Source organism: Schistocerca piceifrons, chromosome X, assembly GCF_021461385.2.
Source record: "Schistocerca piceifrons isolate TAMUIC-IGC-003096 chromosome X, iqSchPice1.1, whole genome shotgun sequence".
Taxonomy (NCBI): Eukaryota; Metazoa; Arthropoda; class Insecta; order Orthoptera; family Acrididae; genus Schistocerca; species Schistocerca piceifrons.
In genome coordinates this window covers 337,694,641-337,719,160 of record NC_060149.1, presented here as the reverse complement: position 1 = coordinate 337,719,160, position 24,520 = coordinate 337,694,641, and the positions used below count along the sequence as shown (strand labels likewise).

At 42.5% G+C, this 24,520-nt stretch overlaps 1 protein-coding gene across 2 annotated transcripts in view; it reads right to left on the bottom strand.

Annotated features, from left to right (window-relative positions):
• Positions 1 to 278: 278 nt before the first annotated feature.
• Positions 279 to 24,520, bottom strand: part of LOC124721183 (plastin-2) — a 233,724-nt gene continuing 209,482 nt past the window's right edge. Inside the window, exon 12 of one of the 2 annotated variants that reach the window (XM_047246022.1) lies at positions 279 to 5,229. In XM_047246022.1, coding sequence (XP_047101978.1) covers positions 5,056 to 5,229 — 174 coding nt within the window. In that variant the 3' untranslated portion in view covers positions 279 to 5,055. The remainder of the gene's footprint in view (positions 5,230 to 24,520) is intronic. The other variant, XM_047246023.1, reaches the window with a different exon arrangement.

Sequence of the window (24,520 nt, the reverse complement as noted above, 5' to 3'; positions counted from 1 at the left end):
TCTTTATGACTTGTTCACTGTTGGATTTTTATCTTACACTTGGCTTCAGTAAGTGCAGACCATAGTTGGTAAGGGGGATGACGTGTTACACCGACAGGAATGTCAACTGAACGAGAGAGAGAGAGAGAGAGAGAGAGAGAGAGAGAGAGAGAGAGAGAGAGAGAGAGAGTAGGGGGGGAGGAAGAGTATATAAAAGGTCAAAATTTCTGAGTAAAAAAAGTTACTTTATTAATATTAACTATAAAAAAGAACTAGCTACATCTCTAGCTGCTTAACTTTAATGTAACTGTTTAAGTCTCATATATAAGGCATTCCATAAGTACTGCAAGTCTTTTATAAAATAAGAAAAATTAACATACAATAAAAATTTTAAAACTGAAATAAATACAATTTTTTATTAATAAATTTTTTACTAAAATGAAACATCAATTGTAAAAACATACACTTTTAACAGCGTTCTCATAGATTTAATAATTTGTGAATGATTTACGTTTCAGGATAATTATTTCCTTAAATACAAATATTTGTATATTGTACAAACTTAATGTATGAGTTACAAACATACAACAGATAGCTTAAGATTAGATGAAGTTCAATATCCAGGTCTCTTGCAACTTAGTGACAATTCAATTGAAATCTCTGGTAAAGGCCGAACATAGAACTTCTGAAGAACATGGAAATGTGTGTATGTGGGAAAAATTCTACATTTATTTATCTATCAAATGCCACAAATGCAGTCTTATAGAAAAGAACTTTATCAAAATGGAACTGTTTACCAAATGTTTCAAGCTACTACTAATAATGCTATACAAAAATTAGTAGTCCTTGATATCAGTTCAGCACACTGTTTAAAATGACCTAAAGCATTTCATTATTTATGATTAATACAGAACACAATTTTAAATGCAGCACTGACATTTATCTCAGTCTTTCATTTTATGGTTTGACATAGGTTACAAAAATATGTTAAGTGGGTTTGTCACCTCTATAAAACCTGTAAAACTATAAGTAATTTCCCAAGTATCAAACACCGAGGCAACTAGCCACCAGCACAACTGCTAGCTTGTAAGATAATCAAGTTTTTGGTCCTTTCTCAAATTCAATCTTACGACATAATTTTGCTTTAGTTAACTAATATTTTGTGAATACCAAAGAATTTTTTCCACTGCTGAATACTACACAAATATTTGTGAAGACCATACACAGAATAAAGCAAGGCTCCCAAAACCTTGATGTTTAATTTCAACAGAGCCAGTAGGAACCTGAAAAGGACTTGCTACAGTCAATAATTGTGACACACTTATGGAAAGCATTTCCATGTCACAATGAGTTTAACAAGGGTGACTGTTTTACAAGCCAAATTTCTCTCCCCCACATATTCACAGCCCAACATGTCTTGTTGGGTAACCAATTTCTTTCTTCACTATTGCACAGATTTTCTATCATCATTCGAACAGGATCTCTCACAACTAATATACACTAAGGCACTTTCTCATTCAAACTGCTTTATGGGGAAAAAGGTATGCTACTGTAACTTCAGTGTGTTACAACCTCTTTCATAGTTAACTGAAACTATGCAGAAAATGCAAAACAATTATTTAAGTTCAAGTAATGGCAGTTTTCTTCCAACATCCTGACTGTGTATCCATGGACTTGATTCAGTTAGTCATCCCATTATGGAAATTATGGCCAGGATTGATTATAATCATAACTGTCAACTTTGTAACATAAGACAGAGAGAACTTTAGAAAGTAATAATGCTGACAAAGTTTTCTGTTACTAACTTATGTTGTTAAATGTGGACAGTGTCACACTATCTACATTTAGGATATAGTAATTGACAGTAGTAATTATCACCGTTTCACGACTTGTCTAGTTGGTGAATCACTCACCCACTTTAGTGTAGTAGTAGTAGTAGTAGTAGTAGTAGTTGCAGTAATAATAATAATAATAATAATAATAATAATAATAACAACAGACAACAAGTAAACTTGAAAATCTTGTTTTTTCCTGACCATGAGAGTTTATTGTCTTAAGCTCAGGATATTCTGTTAAATCATCATTGTGGCACTCCAAGATAGATACAAGTTATTAAACAGCGTAATAGATATTTTGAATCCCTGAAGATAAAATGACTGAAAATTTCATCTACACTTTGGGAAAGATGATGGAAAAAGTGGAACGGGCTTTTAATGTGGGACCACTGGTTACTGCAGGATTCCAGTTTCCTGCCAAAAATACTGAAACAGTGTTAACAGACCGGGATGGGGAGGACAACACGTTCCAAACAAAGCTCAGACATACTGTTACAATTTCGCTATTGGGAAATGATGTGAGGTCAACATTTCAAAACTACAAACTGTTAAGTTGAGAAACTAGACTGTAATACTTTCATATGCTACTCACTGAATAATTACAGCATGAAAAAATGAGTATATCAACAAATTTTCTTCATACAATTGCAAACTGATTCCAAATGCATGATGTGGAATTTCATTAATGTTATCTGTCCCTTAATCATAAGGAAGTTAAATGACTTATGAATATTTGAGTTTATATCTCTACAGAAACTTTCAGAGAAATACTGTTCATCATCCATTTCGTATTCTCTTCAACCTCGACAATTAATTTAACAATTTTTTAGCAGTCAGTGCTTTACAATAATAAATCTCAAGAGTGTTTCTATAGTTTCAAGCTTTTGCAGGACATTACAGATTATAGAAACAATCAAGAATGATTCAACCTAAAAAGTAAACACATGGTATATGTTTATGGTCACCAATGGAGCATGAGATGACCACAGTTACATTGATTATTATACTTTCTCCTGAAAGTAATTAGGGTGTAAATAATAGCTGTAAGTAAAACAGTCTAAGTCTATGGAACTTTCAGGAAAGAAGTGGCGTGAATCAAAAAAGTGCCACCTCACACACACTGCTCACAACTCTGACATGATTACAACAAAATTAATTTGAGCGGTAGAATTAAAAATGCAAGAGAAATTTATGAGGAAGCTCATTGTGAAATGACAATCAGGTAAAATTCAACAAAGAAGGTGTATCATGACAGTAAAGAGAAATATGAAAAACTATTTTTTATAGCAATAAAAGTCAAGAAAACAGTAAATTGAAATGAGAACACAGTCAGAGCCAGGAGTATTTAAAGTTGAAAAACTTACAGGATCTCATCATCTACAGCGAACATTTTCGAAAGACTACGTTACAATATCGAAGTAATCTAGTGTCTATATATGTTGCATACATCATTGACATTTTACACAGTACACTGAGATAAAGGGTGAATCATTACTATCAAATTCCTTTGCAGCTGAAAGCAAAACAGTGGGAAATCAATAAAGGAGCAGCAGCAGCAGCAGCAGCAGCAGGAGGAGGAGGAGGAGGAGGAGGAGAAGTCGATGGTAGTACCATTACTACTATTTTGACTGACCACATTTTAGGAAAACTGTGGACGTATCATCAAAGTGGACAGAAACAGAAGAGAGACACTACAATACAAATCTGTAATTAATATGCGAAATCAACGTAAAAGTGATTTTTGTCTTGTATTTTCATCCTCTTCCACGTGAGTACATAAAATAATTTTTCTTCATTAGCGACACTTTCACATAATAATCTTAAGCTCAGTGTAAATTTTGGTAACACAGACATTTCATAATTAGTTTAAAATAATATTATTGACAGTCATATATGTATATACTGATGTTAAAACCATCAGATACAAATTGTGCCCTTTAACAATAGAAACATATAATCACATACAGTGCCTTGGTAAACTACATAAATGGAATGTCATGGACAAAATTGTCTAATTTATGTATTAGTCAATGAACAACTTTCTATATACATCAAAATATAGATGTTAATATGGTTACTAGCCCTCACTTGGCACAGCAGGCATCATTTTATACATTGTATGGTACTGTATGGAAACGATATCAAGACAGATTTACCATCAAATGAATAAAAATGCATTTTTGTGGACAAATGATAGTTTTGAAAGCTATATTCAGGTAAGCATCCCGCCAAAAATTATGAAGAGAATATAACAATGTCTGAAATGTTTTGTGGTAAGTTTATGGAATAGATTACCACATTATACTTTATTTCACAGCATTTCAGTCCTGTAAATACAATGCCTCTTGGCCAAGGTGGTCTAATAGGTACAGTACTAGACTCCGACCCTGGGTGTCCTGGGTTCAATCCTCGATAGGGTGGGGGATTTTTCTTTGTTACAGTCTTTCCAAGATGCCCCCACATCTATTCGCCTGCTATAGAACGAGTACTGGGGATCTTTCCAGGGGAGGGGAGGGGAGGGGAGGGGAGGGGAGGGGAGGGGAGGGGAGGGGAGGGCTGGGTTAAGATGGAGAGGGTGATGAGTCCACTGCCCTCCCCCTCCTAGTGCCATGCTGAAGAAAGGCTGTACAACACCAACAGTCAGGCCAATGGCTCAGTCATGGGCTGGTGCCACACACTATCTTAAAAATATACAATCCCCCAACTCACAATACAAGAAACCCAGCATCACACGTTCAGTTTCACTTTTGGATATACTGGGGCTATCTGATTACATTGAAGGAGTGACCCTTTACAATGGCTGTGTATAAAATATATTACAAGTGTGTCTTCTGCCCATTCAAAATATGGATAAAGTGAGAATATGTTCACATTACCACTCAATAATGCTGACAAAAATGTTCTCACATATAAGACAAAGAGTAAGACCACTAGTAAAGAACTCTCCCATTACTCTCTGTTATGAGGACTTTAATGTCTAAATTTCCTCCCCACCTCTCATCCTGTAAGAACAAAATTACATTTTTATAAAAAATTTGATGAATATTGTACATTATCACTGTATCATCTTTTTACTGAGACACACACATACACACAAATACTTTTTCAAAGATGACATTACAAGTGTTTGTATACAATATGGAATGAAATATAAACTACTTTACAACCATTCAAAAATAAAACTTTAGGTACTTTTACAATCACAAAATTCACTTACAAGCGCCTACTGATAGCTGTAAACTTATGAATCTTGTTTAACATCCATGTTTGGGATGTAATCCATAGCCATAAGGCAAGCAAAAACAGTCATTATCATTTTTGGCTTCACTTCAGTAATGTCTTCTGGAAGCGCATACACTCTCGCTCCTGTCTTCCTCGCCATAGAAATAGCATATTTCGCATTTGCCAAGTTGTCCTGAAAATAAATGTGTGTACACAATTACAAATGTCGATCACAATGCACAAACTAATAATTAATAACATGTACCAAATCATCCACAAAAAAGGAACGAAGTACAAAATTTACAAAAGATCATGTAAGAATGCAATGTAGAGAAAAAACAAAAGTTGTCTTCAAAAATAATAGGAAACCCAACGTTTTTGGGAACAGAATCACACGGAGGAAATTATTGCACAGAATCAAGTTGGCCTACAAAACACATGGCAGTGTTATGTATCCATCAGTGCAAGTTCACACATATGGACAATGCAGATAAACAGACCCATAAGAATTCCACTGAAGGAAGATTACTGATCATAATTAGTTTTAAGTTTTTATCTAAAGATTCACAACTATATAATACATACTAACTTCTTCTATGTGCATACTTAGGCACAGGTAACAGGACCAATTGTTTTGACAGCTCTACGTCCTACACTAGCGACCACGCAGTTTTGTATTATAAGGCATTACAAGCATTTTAGCTGGTGCCACAAGTCCACCAATAATATGGAAGGAAAACACAAAAAAAAGAAGAATTGCCAATTTTAGTGACCTCTCCAGGGCAACTGGGTCTCTCAAGGTGGTTGGACGCCATTTAAATAAAAAAGAAAGGAAAAAAAAAAAAAAACATAGTTGACCTCATTTATAAAACTGGTAACTGTGACTGTGGTTGACTAGTCTCTAAATGGGCTAATGAGAAGCATCTATCACTGTGCTGCACTGGTATTTCAGCAGTCGGTTTAAACTGACCCAACTTTCACACATTTCAAAGTATGATATCTAGTTGCCTCTTTGGTGCTTCTGATGTGGTGCACTGCCATGAAATTCACACAGGCTGCTCTGAATGTGCAGCACTTATTGTGCACCTGCAGTCATTTCAGCCAATGCATTCAAATTGTACCTTAATTCTTTGTACCCACTGACACACACAACTGTTTATATATTCCCAATTATGTTACAAATATCAAAGATATATTTTACTTTATTTCTGTATCACACTCCATATGTTATTCTCAGACGCTCCATCTCTAATTAATTTATTGTGATTGTCAATTTAATTTACAATTTCCATATATTCTGATGCTTTACTATATGTAAATCTTCTCTTATGCAGAGTGCAATTTTTAATACTTATATATGAATTACAAATGCCAGTATCGCACAATTTCATTTTGTTCATACTGCCCTCCTCCCACTGCTGGTTTGCATAGGCAGTAATTCAGGCAAAAGCCATTACATTTCTGACATGTTAATGCCAGTGTCTGTGCCTCCTTCAAGGTCTTTGTGGATTTATCTTTCAACAACGCAACAAGACAATCATGGCAGGTCAGAACAGCATGGGCGACATGTGAAGGAAATCATTATCTAGAAACACTTATGTCCTCCTTATAACATAAAATGCAATGAAGTAAAATATGGTGCACAGACACTGATACACCACAAACAATGTACACTGGTGGATCCTCTCAGCACAGGAGATGCCCACGTGTCAGTGGATAGTGTCCTAATTTCAGTCATGTCAAAGCCACTTTTTTTGTTTCTGTTAATATGGAAACACTGTTGCTGACACCAGCCTGAATTTGTTATTTTGTTCGTTGGTTAGTTTAAAGGCGGGAGAAGGGACCAAACTACGAGGTTATCGGTCCCTTGTTCCTAATAAAACAATGCCACGAGCATGAGAATAAAACAGATAAAACATATAACACGAAATGGAAAGAAAGGAAAAGCCCCAAGAACGAACGGAAGGCAACGAACACTTAAAGGAACAAAAAAGGACAAGAAAACAACAGAGATACTAGAAACAGAAGAGATACTAGAAACAGAAGAGATACTAGAAACAGAAGAGAGTAAAACATGAAAGCAGATTACAGTGGCTGGCCAACCACAAGAATAAGAAGGGAAGCCAGCTACTCTTGAACACATTAAAACCTCCACCCTAAAAGCACTAGGGTGGAGGACACAGGGGACAAAAAAATGCGCTAAAACCTACATAGAAGTATAAAAACCCACTCTCATGGATAAAATGTAAAACTAAAGCTGTTGTGGAGGCATTGTGGTCCAACACTGAAGGCAGAGTGCTGAGAAGTTAACAGTCTGCCGCAGAGCGGCTAAAAGTGGGCAGTCCAGCAAGAGGTGGATGAGTGTCATTTGGGAGCCACAGGGACACTGAGGTGGGTCCTCGTGACACAGCAGGTAACCATGCGTTAGCCATGTATGGCCAAGGCGTAGCCGGCAGAGGACAACTCATTTCCTGCAAGATGCCTGCATGGAAGACTTCCACACATTCTTAGTCTCCTTAATGACGTGCAATTCGTTGTGCGTGCTGTTATGCCATTCCGTCTCCCAAAGCCAGAAAACCTGCGGTGTAAGACAGAACGCAGGTCAGCTTCGGAGATGCCCACCTCCAGAAGCGGTTTCCGCGTCACCTGTTTGGCCAGCCTGTCGTCAAGTTCATTGCCAGGGATTCCAAAGTGTCCTGGGGTCCACACAAACACCACGAAACGATGGGACTGTTCCGGGGCACAGATGGACTTCTGGATGTTCGCTACCAGAGGGTGGCGAGGGTAGCACTGGTTGACAGGAGAGATGACTCGCCAGGGCATGAGCGGTGCTCAAGAGCATGAGATATGGCCGCCAGCTTTGCAGTGAAAACACTGCAGCCAACTAGCAAGGAGTGCTGCTCAATACGTCCTCCATGAACATATGCAAAGCCTACGTGACCATCAGCCATTGAGCCATCAGCGTAAACCACTTCAGAGCCCCGGAATATGTGTCAAGAATCGAGAGGAAGTGACAGTGCAGCGGTGGGGTTAACGGACTCCTTAGGGCCATGCAAAAGGTCCAGACGAAGCTGCGGCCGAGGCGTACACCATGGAGGGGTACGTGAACGGGCCACAAGTAGAGGTGATAAATGGAAGAACTCCAGTTCAGAGAGAAGCGACCGCAAGCGAACCGCAATCCTTAGCCCTGATCTGGGCCGCATATGCGGGTGATGGACTCCCGTGGGCGGGAAAAGGAGACGGTAATTCGGATGCTAAGGGGAACTACAAATGTGTGCTGTGTAACTGGCGAGCAGTTGCGCACGTCTGATCTGCAGTGAAAGGACACTAGCCTCCACCAGTACGCTGGTCACCAGACATGTCCTAATAGCTCCTGTCGCTAATCGAATTCCACAGTGGTGCACAGGGTCGAGTAAATGCAATGCTGAAGGCAAGGGCTCTGTAGAGCTGCAGCAGCGTACAGCGAGCTGCACCCCAATTGGTGTTGCTCAGGCAACGGAGGGCACCGAGGAGCTACCAGCACTTCTGCTTAAGCTGAAGAAGATGAGGGAGCCAAGTCAATCGAGCGTCGAAAACTTGTCCTAGGAATTGATGTGTCTCCACTACAGTGAGTGGATTGTCATTAAGGTAAAGTGCGGGTTCTGGATGAACGGTACGACGCCGACAGAAGTGCACGACACACGACTTTGCGGCTGAGAACTGGAAGCCGTGGGCTAAAGCCCATGACTGCGCCTTGTGGATGGCTCCCTGGAGGCACTGCTCAGCAAGAACAGTACTGGAGCAGCAGAACGAAATGCTCAAGTCATCTGCATACAGATAAGGTGAGACAGAGGGGCCCCACAGCTGCTGCTAGACCGTTAATGACCACTAAACATAGAGAGAGACTCAATAGAGAGCCTCTCACTGACACACAATTCTTCCTCAAAATGTGGTAATGGCACCCAGGGGACAGCACAGGATAGCACATTACTTTCCTTGCAAGAGTCCCATGGTGAGGGGTCTCACTGCTTATTTATCTGGATTCCTAAATTGCCCAGTATCCACCAGAAAGATACTTCTGCCTCTTGCCGTTACAGTATATGAGGTTTGTCTTTAATGTTTTGGGCCATTCTGTAACCTGGGTACATTTGCTGAAGGGTCTGTAGGGCTCTTACAAAATCTGAGCAGACAAGAATATTCCATTACATCTGTTCTAGTACTTTTAGGATTACACAGAGCTCTGTGATAAAGTCTGTAAATTTGTCAGGAACTCTAATCCTTAAAGACAGTGTCAGCAGAAACTGCTGAGCAGCCCTTATTAGACCAAGCAAGTGTAAAACGGTTAAATTTTTGTACGAGAATTCTTGTACTTTGCCAACTTTAAACAGTTAACATCATTACTAACAAGGGAAGATACTTGTTACAACCTTGCATTAATAATTCCGGCTGGCACACCATGCTCTGTGAGCTGCTCCTTCACTTTAATCCTAGATGGTCTTAGTGTTGTTCTGTTATGTACATACACCTGACAGTAGCACAAGATGATTTGAGGCTGGAGACATTGCGATTGCCTGGACTTTACATGCATGTCCCACAATGAGGAATTTCTGCTGGATGCTTAAAGAGGTTTGTTTCTCCAGCCTTAGCACAGATTCTGAGTGTATGGTTTGTTCTGAAGACATATTACCAATATAATGCCCTTACGGTAAACAGTCCAGGGTCTTTATATAGGATGGTCATGCATAGCCACTATGAGCAGAATCTAGTCCAGCCACAGCCGAAGAAAGGTTCTGTTAATAATAACAAATTGTTCATAGTCTTTAGATGCTTCAGGTGTGGCAGCATGGCAAGGTTTTCCCCTCCCCTTCTTCCACTCCCCCCCCCCCCCCTTTTTAATCGAAGTTGAGGTTTAGGAACTTGAAGTACAAGTAAATTAAAAACATGATGTAAATGATAGAATTTCACACACACGCTCCCTCACACAAGTAAATTGAAGCCTTTTGTTTTATTCTTCTTAAAATTGTTCACAAAAAGAGAGAACAGCAGATAATAATGTTAAGGACTACTGAAAAAGGTTCAACTTAACACACTTCACTGATAAGACACCATTCTCTTACGTATCAGCCTGAGTGCATAAGAGCACTGCATCCACCTTACATGCACAGACACTCAATCTCATCAGACGTTTTCCACATGGCTCAGGTTCACATCACCTTCGTTGTCTTCACAGGGGGTGAGCACTTCCAGACTGCAACCCAACAGGCACGTGCCGTCCCGGCAAGCCACTGTATGATGTATGGCAGAGGATACCCCATACCACTACTAGTAATTTCCCTTCCTGTTCCACTTGCAAATAGAGCTAGGAAGAAATGACTGTCTATATGCTTCCATATGAGCTCTAATCTCTCTAATCTGATCTTCACAGTCCTTATGCGAAATGTACATTGGCAGCAATAGCATCGTTCTGCAGTCAGCCTCCAGTGTCAGTTTTCTAAATTTTCTCAACAGTGCTCCTTGGAAAAGAACATCACCTTCCTTCCATTGATTCCCACTTGGGCTCCTGAAGAATCTCCATAATAGCTGCATGTTGTTCAAATCTACTAGTAACAAATCTAGCAGCCCAACTCTGAATTGCTTTAATTTGACCTGGGCAAATCCCAAACACTTTAACAGTACTCAAGAACAAGTCACACTAGTGTCCTATACGCAGTCTCCTTTACAGATGAACCACGCTTTCCTAAAATTCCCCCAATAAACTTAAGTCGATCATTTGCCTTCCCTACCACAATCCTTACATGCTCATTCCATTTAATATTGCTTTGCAACATTATACCTAGATATTTAATTGATGTTACTGTGTCAAGCAGCACAATACTAATGCTGTATTCAAACATTAGGCGCTTGTTTTTCCTATTCATCTGTATTAACTTATGTTTTTCTACATCTAGAGTTAGCTGCCATTCACCACACAAACTAGAAATTTTTTCCAAGTCATCCTCTATCATCCTACACTCATTCAACGATGCCACATTCCATACACCACATCACCATCCATAAAGAGTTACAGATTACTGCCTACCCTGTCCGCCAGATAATTTACGTACATAGAAAATAACAGTGGTCTTATCATGCTTCCTTGAGGCACTCATGATGATGCCTTTGTCTGTGATGAACACTAACCGTCAAGTACAGCATACTGGGTTCTATTACTTAAGAAGTCTTCAAGCCACTCGCGTACCTGGAACTACTCCATACATTTTTACCATTATTAACAGTCAGTGGTGTAACACCATGTTAAATACTTTATGGAAATCTACAGATATGGAATTCGCCTGTTCTCCTTCATCCATGGTTCGCAGGAGCTCACGTGAGAAAAGGGCAAGCTGAGTTTTGCATGAGCGATGTTTTCTAAAATGCTGCTGATTTGTGGACAGAAGCCTTTCCTTCTCAAGCAAATTTATTATGTTCAATCAGAGAATATATACAAGGATTCTGCAGCAAATCCATATTAAAAGATATTGGTCTGTAATTCTTTGGTTATGTTCTTTTCCCCTAATATACACAGGAACCACCTTCATTTTTTTTCCTATCACTATGGACTTTGCACTGGGTGAGAGACTGAAGATAAATGAAAGCAAAGTAAGGGACCAATGCTCTAGAGTACTGAACTGAGATTCCATCCAGACCTGTTGACTTATTTGTTTTCATCTTTCAGTTGTTTCTCTACACCAGCGGCACTTATTACTATGCCCTCCATATGAGTAGTAGTAGATGGGTTTTTTGGGCGCACGACAGCAAGGTCTTCAGCGCCCGTTCAGTAACATAGTGAGGCGGGTGTCAAGAAAAAAACTCAGAACATTTATATAAAACGGAACATAAAACACGGGGAACAATCATTGAAAAATATGTGCTCACCCACACTGAAGCATGGGATGAAGCAGGGCATCAGCAGTAAAACATGGACAACACAGGAAGAAAATGGTAGAGGGAGCTAAAACAATGTAGCAGATGGAAGTAGCTGGCTGACCGCAAGGAAAAAAGGGAGGAGTCAGCCACTCTGCAATACACTAAAACATCCAGCCTAAAAGTTTAGGCCAGAGTCGAGACACATCACAAAACTTAAAAAAACCCTAGACACACACGTCTCATCGTTAGCTAAAACACAAGGCAGATCCCCATCAACTTGTGCTTCTGCCCTTGCATCACGGTATAAAATGTAGTCTGTTAAAATATGCCGGACAAAGATGTGCACACCACAAGCATCACAAAACGGAGGATTCTCCCACCGTAATAAATAGCTATGTGTGAGAGGACAGCGCCCGATCCGAAGACGTGTGAGGGCCACCTCTTCCCGCCTGAGCAACCGGTAGGAGGCACGCCACGGCCGAGTGGTTGACTTTACCAACTGCAGTTTATTGGCCATCACCGCCAGCCATTCGTCCTCTCACAACTCAATGCACTTCCTGTGGAGTGCAGCGATGACTGACTGCACGGGGATAGGACACTGGACCACATCCTGCTCTCTGCAGGCCTCCTTGGCAGCCCGATCAGCCTGTTCATTGCCTCATACGCCGACATGACCAGGCACCCAGCAGAAGGATACCTCTTTACCCCGCCGTTGGAGCAAGTACAGTTGGCCATGTATCAGCTGGACCATCTCCTCAGTCGGGTATAGGTTCTGCAGTGATTGTAAGGCACTAAGAGAATCTGAGCAGTGAAGAAATCGATCGCCCCGAACACGATGCATCTGCTCCAGTGCCTTCACGATCGCGTGGAGCTCCGCTGCGAAAACAGTATATTCAGCAGGGAGGCGAATCCGTGTAACATGATCAGGGAACACCACAGAACAGCCAAGGAAAGTCTCCTGTTTGGAGCCATCAGTGTAAACGACAGTGAAACCGTGATGCACATCTAAAATGTTAAAAAACAGAGATTGGAATGTAAAATCTGGTGTGCCATCTTTCTTAAAATTAGTCAAATCTAAAATAAGTTTTGGTCTCCGGAGGAGCCAAGGTGGAGATCTGCTCCAACCGCGACGTAAAACACAAAGACCAGGCATAGACATCGCACCGAGGCAATCATGTGCGCGAATCCCATAGGGCTGCGTCGCATTTTGCCAGTTATGAAACAATCGTGCCAGAGGAGGCTGAGCAACAGTATGGTATGCAGGGGTGTATGGTGTGGACAAAGTTTTATACGCCTGGCGCACTGTAAGTAGCCGTCGCCGCATATGAAGTGGCGGTTCACCAGCCTCTGCACAGAGGCTTGGTATGGGGCTAGTTCGGAATGCCCCAGTGGCCAACCGAAGCCCTTCATGGTGCACAACATCCAACAACTTTAAGTAAGAAGGCCTCGCAGACCCATACACCGTGCACCCATAATCGAGCCGAGATCGCACAAACGCCCTGTAAAACTGGAGCAGACAAGTCCTGTCAGCTCCCCATGTACTGTGGCTAAGACATTTTAAAATACTTAAAGCCTCAAGTGACTGCCGTTTCAGGTCTTTAAGATGAGGTAACCACGTGAGCTTCGAGTCAAAAATGAGCCCCAGAAATCTCACCGCGTCTTTAAAAGTAAGAATAGTGTCCCTCATCCTCAACTCAGGAAAGGTTAAAATCGAACGAGAACGGTTGAAAAGAACACATACAGACTTCTCGGTGGAAAACTTAAAACCACTCCTCTGCGCCCAGTCATCCAAATGCCTAATCGTAAGTTGCAACTGACGAGTTGTCGTTGCAAGGCTTGAAGAAGAGCAAAACAAAGAGAAATCATCCACAAACAAAGAACACTGGACAGGACTTTTCACTATGGACGTAATGCTATTAATAGCGATGGCAAAGAGAGTCACACTTAAAACGCTACCCTGAGGGACACCGTTCTCCTGCTCAAAGTGATCAGACAGGACGTCACCAATTCGGTACCTAAAATATCGTGGCGAGAGGAAAGACTGAATAAAAAGAGGAAGACAACCACGAAAACCCCATTCGTGAAGCTGCTCCAGGATGAGATGCCTCCAAGTGGTATCGTAGGCCTTCTCGATGTCGAAAAATACACCTAGAAGGTGATGACGGCGTAGGAAAGCTTGTTGTATAGCCGCCTCCAGGAGGGCAAGGTTATTGAAGGTGGAACGAAACCTCCCGAACCCACACTGAAAGCGACTAAGGAGTTGCCGGGATTCTAACATCCAAAGGCGGCGGTTGACCATCCGTTCCAAGGTCTTCCCTATGCAACTAGTGAGGGCAACACTACGGTAGCTACTTGGGCTCGTGCGGTCTTTCCCAGGTTTTAAAAAAGGGATTAAAACTGCCCCACGCCACGCGTCAGGAAAGTGACCTGACGCCCAAATGGCATTAAAAAGTGCGAGGAGGATTTCTCTGTTGCGCATTGTGAGGTGCCGTAGCATACTGTAATGGATCCTGTCGTGACCAGCAGATGTGTCACGAGCTCCAGACAATGCAGAATCCAGCTCCCACATAGAAATTGGGCAGTTGTAAACTTCATGAGAAGTGGACTGGAAGTCCAGACTACATCTCTCAGCAACGGCTCTATGGCACTGGAAACCTGGATCCTGACTGGTTGTTGCAGTAACTGTGGCAAAATACGCTGCCGTAGTCTGGGCAATGTCTCGCAGATCCGTGTGGAGAGTGCCGTTATTCATTAGAGCAGCTATGGGGCACCTCCCTCCTCTGCCAGAAATTCTCCCGATGGTCTCCCACACAATGGAACTGTTGGTGGAACGATTAATGGTGTTCAGGAATTGTTGCCATGACCTCTTCTTGCTCTCACGAATAATGCGGCGACATCTTGCCCTCGCCACCCGAAAGGCTGTAAGATTCTCAGCAGTCGGCCGACACTTGAACCGACGCAGAGCTGCACGCCTGGTCCTGATTGCAGAGCGGCATTCGGCACTCCACCAAGGCACAGGTGGCCTCTTCCGGTGGCCTGTGGACTGTGGAATGGATGCTGCAGCGGCATGGTGGACCGTTTGGGTAATATGATCCACCCACACCTCAACATTCGCACAGTGTTCGAATTGGGCCAACTGGCTATAAAGTGACCAGTCAGCTCTACTGAGCACCCATCGTCGTGGTCTCCTTTCGGGGCCCAGGCCATCTGGCAGGTGAATCCAGATTGGGAAATGATCACTGCCGTGCGAGTCAGCGACCACTTCCCAGTGAGCACTGGGGGCAAGAGCTGGAGAGCAAAGCGAGAGATCAATGGCAGAGAACGACCCAGTCGCTGTGCAGAAATGAGTACTCAGTCCTCCATTGAGCAAGTAGGCACAGGACGACAGGAGAAGCCTCTCAATTGCTCTACCCCTGGGGCAGGTAATTGTAGAGCCCCAAAGCACATTGTGGGCATTAAAATCACCACAAATAATGAATGGCTGGGGGAGCTGTGTTAGAAGGTCGATGAAGGCCGCTTCATCAAGTGCATCATGTGGGGGCAAGTAAAGCGAGCATACAGTCAATGGATGACGCACGTGCACGGACACAGCGACGGCCGGTAAAGTCGTCGTAAGTGAGAGAGGCGAGGAGTGGTAGTCTGTCCTGACGAAAATAATTATGCCTCCTCTAGCTCTCTCTCCACGCAGGTCGTCCTTTTTGTGGAGTGTAGAGCCTTGTATCTCAGGGGAGTATGATGGATGGAAATAAGTCTCCTAGAGACAGAGACACAGTGGTCTACCCTGAGATAGTAGACGAAGTTCCTCCACATGCGTCCTGAACCCTTGCAAGTTCCACTTAAGTATGGGAGCCATCTTTGATGGGGGTAGCGCCTTCATCCTGTCTCTTTGACGGGGCGGGGAGACCGCAGCAGGTGGAGGGGCAGGCGTGGGGCGAGATGATTGCCCCACACATACATCGTATTCCATGAACTCTGGGGAAGAGTCAGATGAAGCCTCACGTAAAACAACATCCGCATGGTCAGATGGTTTACTACGGGATTTCACCCGCTGTTGCTGCTGTACAGGAGCTTTCTGTGGTTTGGTGGGATTTGGGGGAGCTGATGTGGGAGTGGTAATTGGCGCACTGGGCTTGGGAACAGCCTCAGCTGTTGGAGGTGCCAGGGGCTGGCCCAAGTTCGCCACTGTACCTTTGTCTGCCGTTCCGATTAGGGGCTACTGGCTCTGAAACACTGGCTGCGTTGCAAGTGCACTGATAGCTGCAGGTGTTAGTGCCAACACTCACCACCTCAGTCTGCATTGAGGCATCGACTTTTGGAGTAGGCTTCTGAACCAGGGATGCAAAAGATGTAGCAAATGTGGGAGGTTGCATCGACTTAGAGATCTTCTTGGCCTCACCATATGAGATACTCTGGGATGTTTTTATTTCCTGGACTTTGCGTTCCTCTAAAAATATTCGGCAGTCCCTACTCCAAACAGGGTGGTTTCCAGAGCAATTGATACATCTGGCTGGAGACGAGCAACCAACTCCTTCATGAGCAGCCTTACCACAGTTGCCACAAGTCGCTTCGTCTTTACACCCTATGGTGGTATGGCCAAAACGCTGGCATTTAAAACAGCGCATTGGAGACGGGAAATAAGGCCTCACACTAAGGCGAAGGAAGCCAGCTTTAATATGTTCTGGAAGTTTCGTGGTACTGAAGGTCAGAATAAAAGAGTCCAACTTCACAAGATTGCCATAAACCCTCTTCATGATATGTTGAACATCAACGATACCTTCCAGAGCCCACTCACGTTGCAGTTCGTCTTTGGAAATGTCGACTAGATCCCGGCATGTCACAACACCTTTGCTATAATTCAACGTGCTGTGCAGTTCAGTGTCTACGGCATACTCCCCAAGGCATTTAGCAGCTTGCAGGTTAGTGGCTTGCTGGAAAGTGGAAGTTTCCACGAGCAAGGTCCCATTACGCAAACGCTTCACTGACTTTAAGGAGCCACAGATGCCCTCCAGACCCTTTTGTATATAGAAGGGCGAAACCTTCTCAAAACTACCCTCCTTCTGTTTTACAATGAGAAACACATTCTGATTACCAGAATGCATTCTGTTACTAAAGACTTGACTTGTCAAAGATGTGCTGCAGTCAGGGGGACTGACTGCACGAGCCCTCTTCAGAGACTGGGTGTTAGAACCTTCCAGCAGCCCACCCTTTCCGCTGGGAGGAGGAAAAGAGGATTTCGAAGGATCCATCTCGGTCCCACGAGCAGCTAGGGAACTAGAAGTCCACCTAGACAGAGCCCCGCGTGCCTAGGTAAGCCTTATACAACTGGGGTGCGGCAGGTGCCCCAGAGGTTGCCCGGTTGTGACTGTTCCACCCCAACAGCCATGCATCTTATAGGCGCACAGCACACCGTAAGATTGAGGGGTTTTTATAGAGGTTTACCTTCCTCGCAATCCAGGCGGTCAAGCCAAGATTACCATTCCTCGCAGCACACAACATTCCACCACTGCACCATACGGTGGTCGCTGAAGCATGTCTGGGGGTTACGGTGACAGGAGACTGGCGGCGCTGACCAGTCCCCAGCTCAGGACCCCGGGGTCGCCAAGCCCGTACTCAGCAAATGAATGCTGAGCCCCTAGGGGGTCCCCTCCATATGTGTGCGATGGTATATTTGTACGACTCTCTCGCATGAATTATTTGTTAAATGAAAATTTAAAAAATTTCGGCTTTACTTTTGCTATTTTCTACTGTCACACCAGACCGGTCAACACGTGACTGGATAGAAGCCTTATATCTACTTAGCAATGTTATATAGGACCAGAAACATGACTGTGGTAGTTTTTGTCAGCTTTGAGCAATAATCTTTTTAAAGGCACACAGATTTCTGTTAACTTTCACCTGCCATAATTTATTCACAGTCTTTTGAACTAGAAGTGCAACAGCCTTTGCTTTCTCAACATTTTTCGTATTTTGTTGTTACACCATGGTGGGAGTTTCTCATCATTAATCCACTTACTTGGCAAATACTTCTCCAGAGCACGATTTACAATCCATCTGAACTTTGACCTTAATTCATGTACCTCCATCATACTGGAACTAAATGATGTCAATTCATTGTCTACGTGGGCTGCTAACAACTGTCTATATGCCCTTTCCACCAGACATACTCTCCTACCCTTCTTAACTGATTTATTAACTTCGGTTATTAAGGCTCTTATGATGACATCATGATCACTAATCCTTGTCTATACTGATACCCATGATTAGATCAGGCCTGCTTGCAGCTATGATAGCTAAATTATTTCCATTGCATGTGGGTTGCCAACCAAGCTGCTCGAGACAGTTTTTGGTAAACATGTTCGAAAGAACTTCCCAAGCCTGCCTGTCTGCACCCCCAGCAGTGAATCCATAGACATCCCAGTCTATACTTGGTAGGTTAACCCTTTGATTGCTGGGGACATCTAAACTCGTCATGCCTCGTTGTTCCCCTGACGTACCTGATGTGCATATGCGTGACCTTGGGTTTTCCCTACAGCGCTAAGGACATGTTTACGCGTCCCACGCCATCGGCCTTCCCACCGCTAGGGATGAGTTTAGGTGTGCTGAGTCACAGCTATTCGAGTGCTAGAGACGTGTATACACGCAGAGCTGTCTTTCCGCCGTGCTCTTCCAGTAACTGCTCAGTGGTCTGACTGTATAGTTCGAGAGTGTATAAATGTTTGTTGCTGTGTTCCCTCTTTGCAGAATTCGACTTAGATTCCTGTATTTTTATCAGTTTTCTTGTTTTCTACATGAGAAATTTCACGTCGCCGTGGCTGCACAGATAAAGAAATCCTGGATATTCTCACTAAGAGTGAAAGTAAATGTGAATTATCTGACGTTGCTAACAGTGATGAGTCTTCAACAGACTCTCGAAGCTGTAGTCCTTAGCCCTTTACATCACAAGGGAGAGCAAGAATTACAGTCAGCAGTTCCTCTGAATCCGAGGAATCAGAAAGTGACAGTGAAACAGTTCGGAAAAGAGCACGCTTAAGCGACACATTTGACTGGAAAGAAACAGATTTCCAGCCGTTGAACCATTACTTCGATGACTCGAGTTCTGGACACAAATGTCAATTAGATACTGACCCAAGAATTCCTTCATTTTTTGTGAATTTCATCTCTCAAAAACTGTTGCAATTTATTGCAGACAAAATAAATCGTTTTTATGTTTACACCAGAGAAAATACTACAGAATCTGTGAATTCTCGACTGTCAAAGTGGAAAGACACTGGATTTGAGGAAATGTATTGTTTTGTTGCTGTTTGACTTCTAATGGCACAAATTAAGAAGTCAAAATTAAATGATTATTGGTCCAGAGATACACTTTTGAACACACCAATTTTCAGTGGAATTATGTCCCAAGACAGTTTTTATCTACTTCTGAGAACGTTACGCTTCAATGATAACTCTGCAAGTACTGGAGGCGACAATAAATTGGGACGATTGTTGACAAAGTTCGTAAGACGTTTCGTAATTCATTTCGCCCATATCACAAGCTTTGTATAGATGAAAGTCTTGTGCTGTTCGATGACAATTATCTTTTAAGCAGTTTATTCTAACCAAGCAAAGTAGATTCGGAATACAGAAATTTGTACTGTGTTACTCTCAGAGTGGGTATATTTTAGATTTTATTGTATATACAGGCGCAACAACAGAAATTGGGTTCCACAATTTGGGTAAATTGGCAACGTCGTGGCAACTCTCAAAGGACCATATCTGGAACAGGGTCATATCCTATATGTCGATAATTTGTACTCCAGCCCACACTTGTGCTTCACAACCATGGAACAGCTGCATGTGGCACTGTTCGTAAGAATAGGTGTAACCTGCCAAAACTGTAGAAGAAATGAAAACAAGGAGAAACTGAGTTTAGGTCTAGTGACAAGGTCCTTGCTATCAAGTGGTGCGATAAGAGAGGTGTACATGTTGACCCCAAGTCACACAACACAAATGGCTGAAATGGAGGAGATTGACAGAAATACTGGTGAAAAAAATAAAGAAACCGCAATGTATTGTAGATTACAATTCAACTACTGGTGCAGTTGGCTGTTGTGAAATGTTACTGAGCTCGGAGAGATCAGTGCGTAAGACTATGAAATGGTATAAGAAATATTTTTTTTCACATTCTGGATTTGTGCATTCTAAATGCTCGTGCTCTCCGCCAGTCTGTAACAGGACAAAAAATGGAACTCGCAGAGTTTCACTTTTCTCTTGCAAGGGAGATTGTAGAAAAAAATGCTACAGAATGGAGAAAAGCTGGTAGGGGAAGGCGCTACGATGACGAGAATCCTCTGCAATTCACAGGGAGACATTTCCTGGCTGTTATCGTGAGTGAACATTTGCAGAAAATTACACTGACATGCAGACACATGGTTTGCATGAAACAGAAAGTGCGCCAGGAAACTAGATACCAATGCAAAACTTGCAACGTTCCATTATGTGTTGTATCCTGCTTTGAGACTTATCACCCAAAGAAGCATTACTAATTATTGGGAACTCAATCTGAGAAAATTTATTGATGCTTCTGAATGAATTACCAAGAAAAATGCAAATACATATATAAATCTATTTTTAACTTCGCCAGTACCGGTCCAAAACCCAGATCAAAAACAAGGACGGGAAATAGACGCAACAGGTGTAAAATTATTCAAACAAAACCTGACTACTTCGTATGTAGCAGTTTACTGGCAAATGAATGGACTTCACGATTGAGATGGCGCAATCGCTGAACTGCGGCAAATGTGATTAGGCCGAGTACATTGTGTCAGTATAAAAAAAAAACATGTATCAATCTGTGCACGATACATTTAAATTATTAACACGTAACATGGCCAGTTATATTCTTTTATCCTTAGTAGTACAAATGTAGATTACATTCGGTCTACTTGTACAAAACATGTTTTCCATAACTGATTTAAATGCCTTTGATCAATGAGAAACAACATGCCAAAGTCAAAACTCTTTTCTTAGTGCAATTTTTCTTGCTATCTTGCCTCTGTTGTTAGCCAATATCGAAAATTAAACTCATTGTTCTGGGGGGGTTTAAAATTTGTTGTTCGAATGAGACTGCCTTTGAAGCATTAACAGAAAATGGTACTTGAAAAACAAGTATCGAATATACCCTGTTTTCATCTTTTCATAAAAATCAACATCCTTTCGACTAATTTGTAGATTGGAAAATAGGAGGGGAATAAAAATTTCTATTCCTTATCGTTGTGCAGTCAATCTATGGCACTCTAAATTTCATTTTCATCATGCATTCACACTACTAGATATGCTAACCTGAAGTTTACATTGTTTTCGGGCCTGATTTTTGCACCCAACTTTCATTCCAGTTGTACAGTTTGGTATGTTTTACTAAGCATAGTTTTATAGCAAAATCGGAACGAAAATACCGCATTTTTGACGTTCCTACTAAATCTTCAGTTTTGCGCTTAATTCATTCAGTGCTGAAAAGTGCTTTGGAAATGAAATTTTCTATTTAAGAACCTTGTGTTGTTAGGTTACTATGTGCCAAGTTTCACGTTCATCATAGCATTAGTTCAGGAGATGCAAGAAGCCAAACTTCGAAATTCTTTCGGGCGCCTCTTTTTTTGGCCGATTTACCCACAATTTTCTGGCTCAATATAGCTCGTAAAATTCTTTTCATTATTATTCTTAAGAGAATGCATAAAGTTGTACAAGATGGCCAAATTTTATTTTTTACAAAAACTATGGTCCGACATATTACAGCTCCAAGTCTGCAAAATTTCACACTGGCTCTGCACGAGTCGTATTCAGCCAAGAAATATTCAGCACAGGGCGTGTTGGGCAGTGGGCTGATCCGGTCCCAGCGGCGACTCTGAGGGACAGGCACGCAGCGCAAGTAGACTGATTACGCCTCAGGCCGCAGCGTGCCAAGCAGGTGACGCGCCTTTTGGTTGAGGGCCCTCCACGTGGCTCTAAACACAGGGACCCTGGTCGACCCCAGGAACAATGCTGCGAACTGCAAGCTCCCCTTGCACCCCCACAACCAAGGCCACCAGTCTTCACCACCTCTGCCACCCACCTGTACAAACTGAGGACACCCTCAGAACCCAAGCAATAGGCATCATCGGTGGTAACGTGTGTTAGAACTTGCAGTTGACTGAACCCTGCATGCTTGATAGCCACAGACATGGCATCCTCCACATCTCTGATTCACAATGCTTCATTCCTCCAACATATCTAACAGTGGACTACTCGACATGCCACGGCAGCCATGGCCTGAGGTGAACACTACTCTACTCTTCGAATAAGTGTAAGTGTTCAAATGTAGTACCCCAACTTCAGTACCCTTACTGAACCACTTTTCAAATGAGCATACACAGAAGTAGATTTGTGGGTAGGTCAGCACAGGAATTTCTAATGCAGTTGATCATGCCTTCATGACATGTTGGCACTTGCTGGTACACATTATCTTTTAAATATCCCTATAGAAAAAAGTAAGGCGACCTAGTGAACCAATTAATATAGCCACCTCTGGCAATCCACCGAACAGTGTTAACATGGTCTAATCCCTCCTGTGCTTCAATTGTGTAACGTGCTGGGCAACATTCATGCTGAAACCACATATGTTGTCGAACTTTAAAAAAGAGGTTCAAATGGCTCTGAGCACTATGGGACTCAACTTCTGAGGTCATCAGTCCCCTAGAACTTAGAACTACTTAAATCTAACTAACCTAAGGACATCACACATATCCAAGCCCGAGGCAGGATTCAAACCTGCGACCGTAGCGGTGTCGCGGTTCCAGACTGCAGCCCCTAGAACCGCACGGCCACTACGGCCGGCTCTAACTTCCAGGGCAACTTTCTGCAGCAGCAGAACCGGTAGTTTCTGTTCCAAAAATGTTCGATATTTGTGTACATTCAGTGTGCTATCGATAAAATATGGACCAATAGGATTCTTCCCCATGATTCCACACCACACATTAACCAAAGAAGGACGTTAATGGTCAACTCAGGGATTTTTCTCTGCCTGGGGACTAGGTGGGTTGTGTTATCATCATCATAGTCATCATCATCAGTCAAATTTCTGTAACCAGTGGGGATTGTCTACACTCCAGTAATGCACGAGATGGCCACACAGTGACCGAACAATTATCATCATTACAAGTGATAGCTGTACCCTTTATTACTTTAAATGAAAAGAGTCGCTGGGTACAACTGCTTCCCTATGGAATCAAACCCGAGGTTCCATGTTTAACACTGTGTCTCATTGTAGACTGTTAATCCAGGTTCGAGCATATGGAATAGGTTCCCCGATACACGAGTTACTCTAAGACTTCAGAAGTAATAGAACCCAGTATGTTGTCCTCATGGCGAGCGTTCATCGGAAAGGATATTGTCAGAAGCACCCCAGGGAAGTGTGATGGGACTGCTCTTATTCTTTATGGACATGAATTGTCTGACAGATAATGTGAGGATCAATCTCCTGATGATGCTGTAGTGTATGGAAAGGTGTCATCACTGAGTGACTGTAGGATGATACAAAATGAAATTTGTAACTGGTGCGACAAATGGCAGCTACCTCTAAATGTACAAAAATTTAAGGTAATGCAAATGAGTAGGAAAAGCAATCTCATAATGTTTCGAATACAGCTTTAGTAGTTTGCTGCTTGAGACAGTCATGTTGATTAAATACAGGGTTATTACAGATGATTGAAGCGATTTCACAGCTCTGCAATAACTTTATTATTTGAGATATTTTCACAGTGCTTTGCACACACATACAAAAACTCAAAAAGTTTTTTTAGGCATTCACAAATATTCGATACGTGCCCCTTTAGTGATTCGGCAGACATCAAGCCGATAATCAAGTTCCTCCCACACTCGGCGCAGCATGTCCACATTAATGAGTTCGAAAGCATCGTTGATGCGAGCTCGCAGTTCTGGCACGTTTCTTGGTAGAGGAGGTTTAAACACTGAATCTTTCACATAACCCCACAGAAAGAAATCGCATGGGGTTAAGTCGGGAGAGCGTGGAGACCATGACATGAATTGCTGATCATGATCTCCACCACGACCGATCCATCAGTTTTCCAATCTCCTGTTTAAGAAATGCCGAACATCACGATGGAACTGCGGTGGAGCACCATCCTGTTGGAAGATGAGGTCGGCGCTGTCGGTCTCCAGTTGTGGCATGAGCCAATTTTCCAGCATGTCCAGATACACGTGTCCTGTAACATTTTTTTCGCAGAAGAAAAAGGGGCCGTAAACTTTAAACCGTGAGATTGCACAAAACACGTTAACTTTTGGTGAATTGTGAATTTGCTGCACGAATGCGTGAGGATTCTCTACCGCCCAGATTCGCACATTGTGTCTGTTCACTTCACCGTTAACAAAAAATGTTGCTTCATCACTGAAAACAAGTTTCGCACTGAACGCATCCTCTTCCATGAGCTGTTGCAACCGCGGCGAAAATTCAAAGCGTTTGACTTTGTCATCGGGTGTCAGGGCTTGTAGCAATTGTAAACGGTAAGGCTTCAACTTTAGCCTTTTCCGTAAGATTTTCCAAACCGTCGGCTGTGGTACGTTTAGCT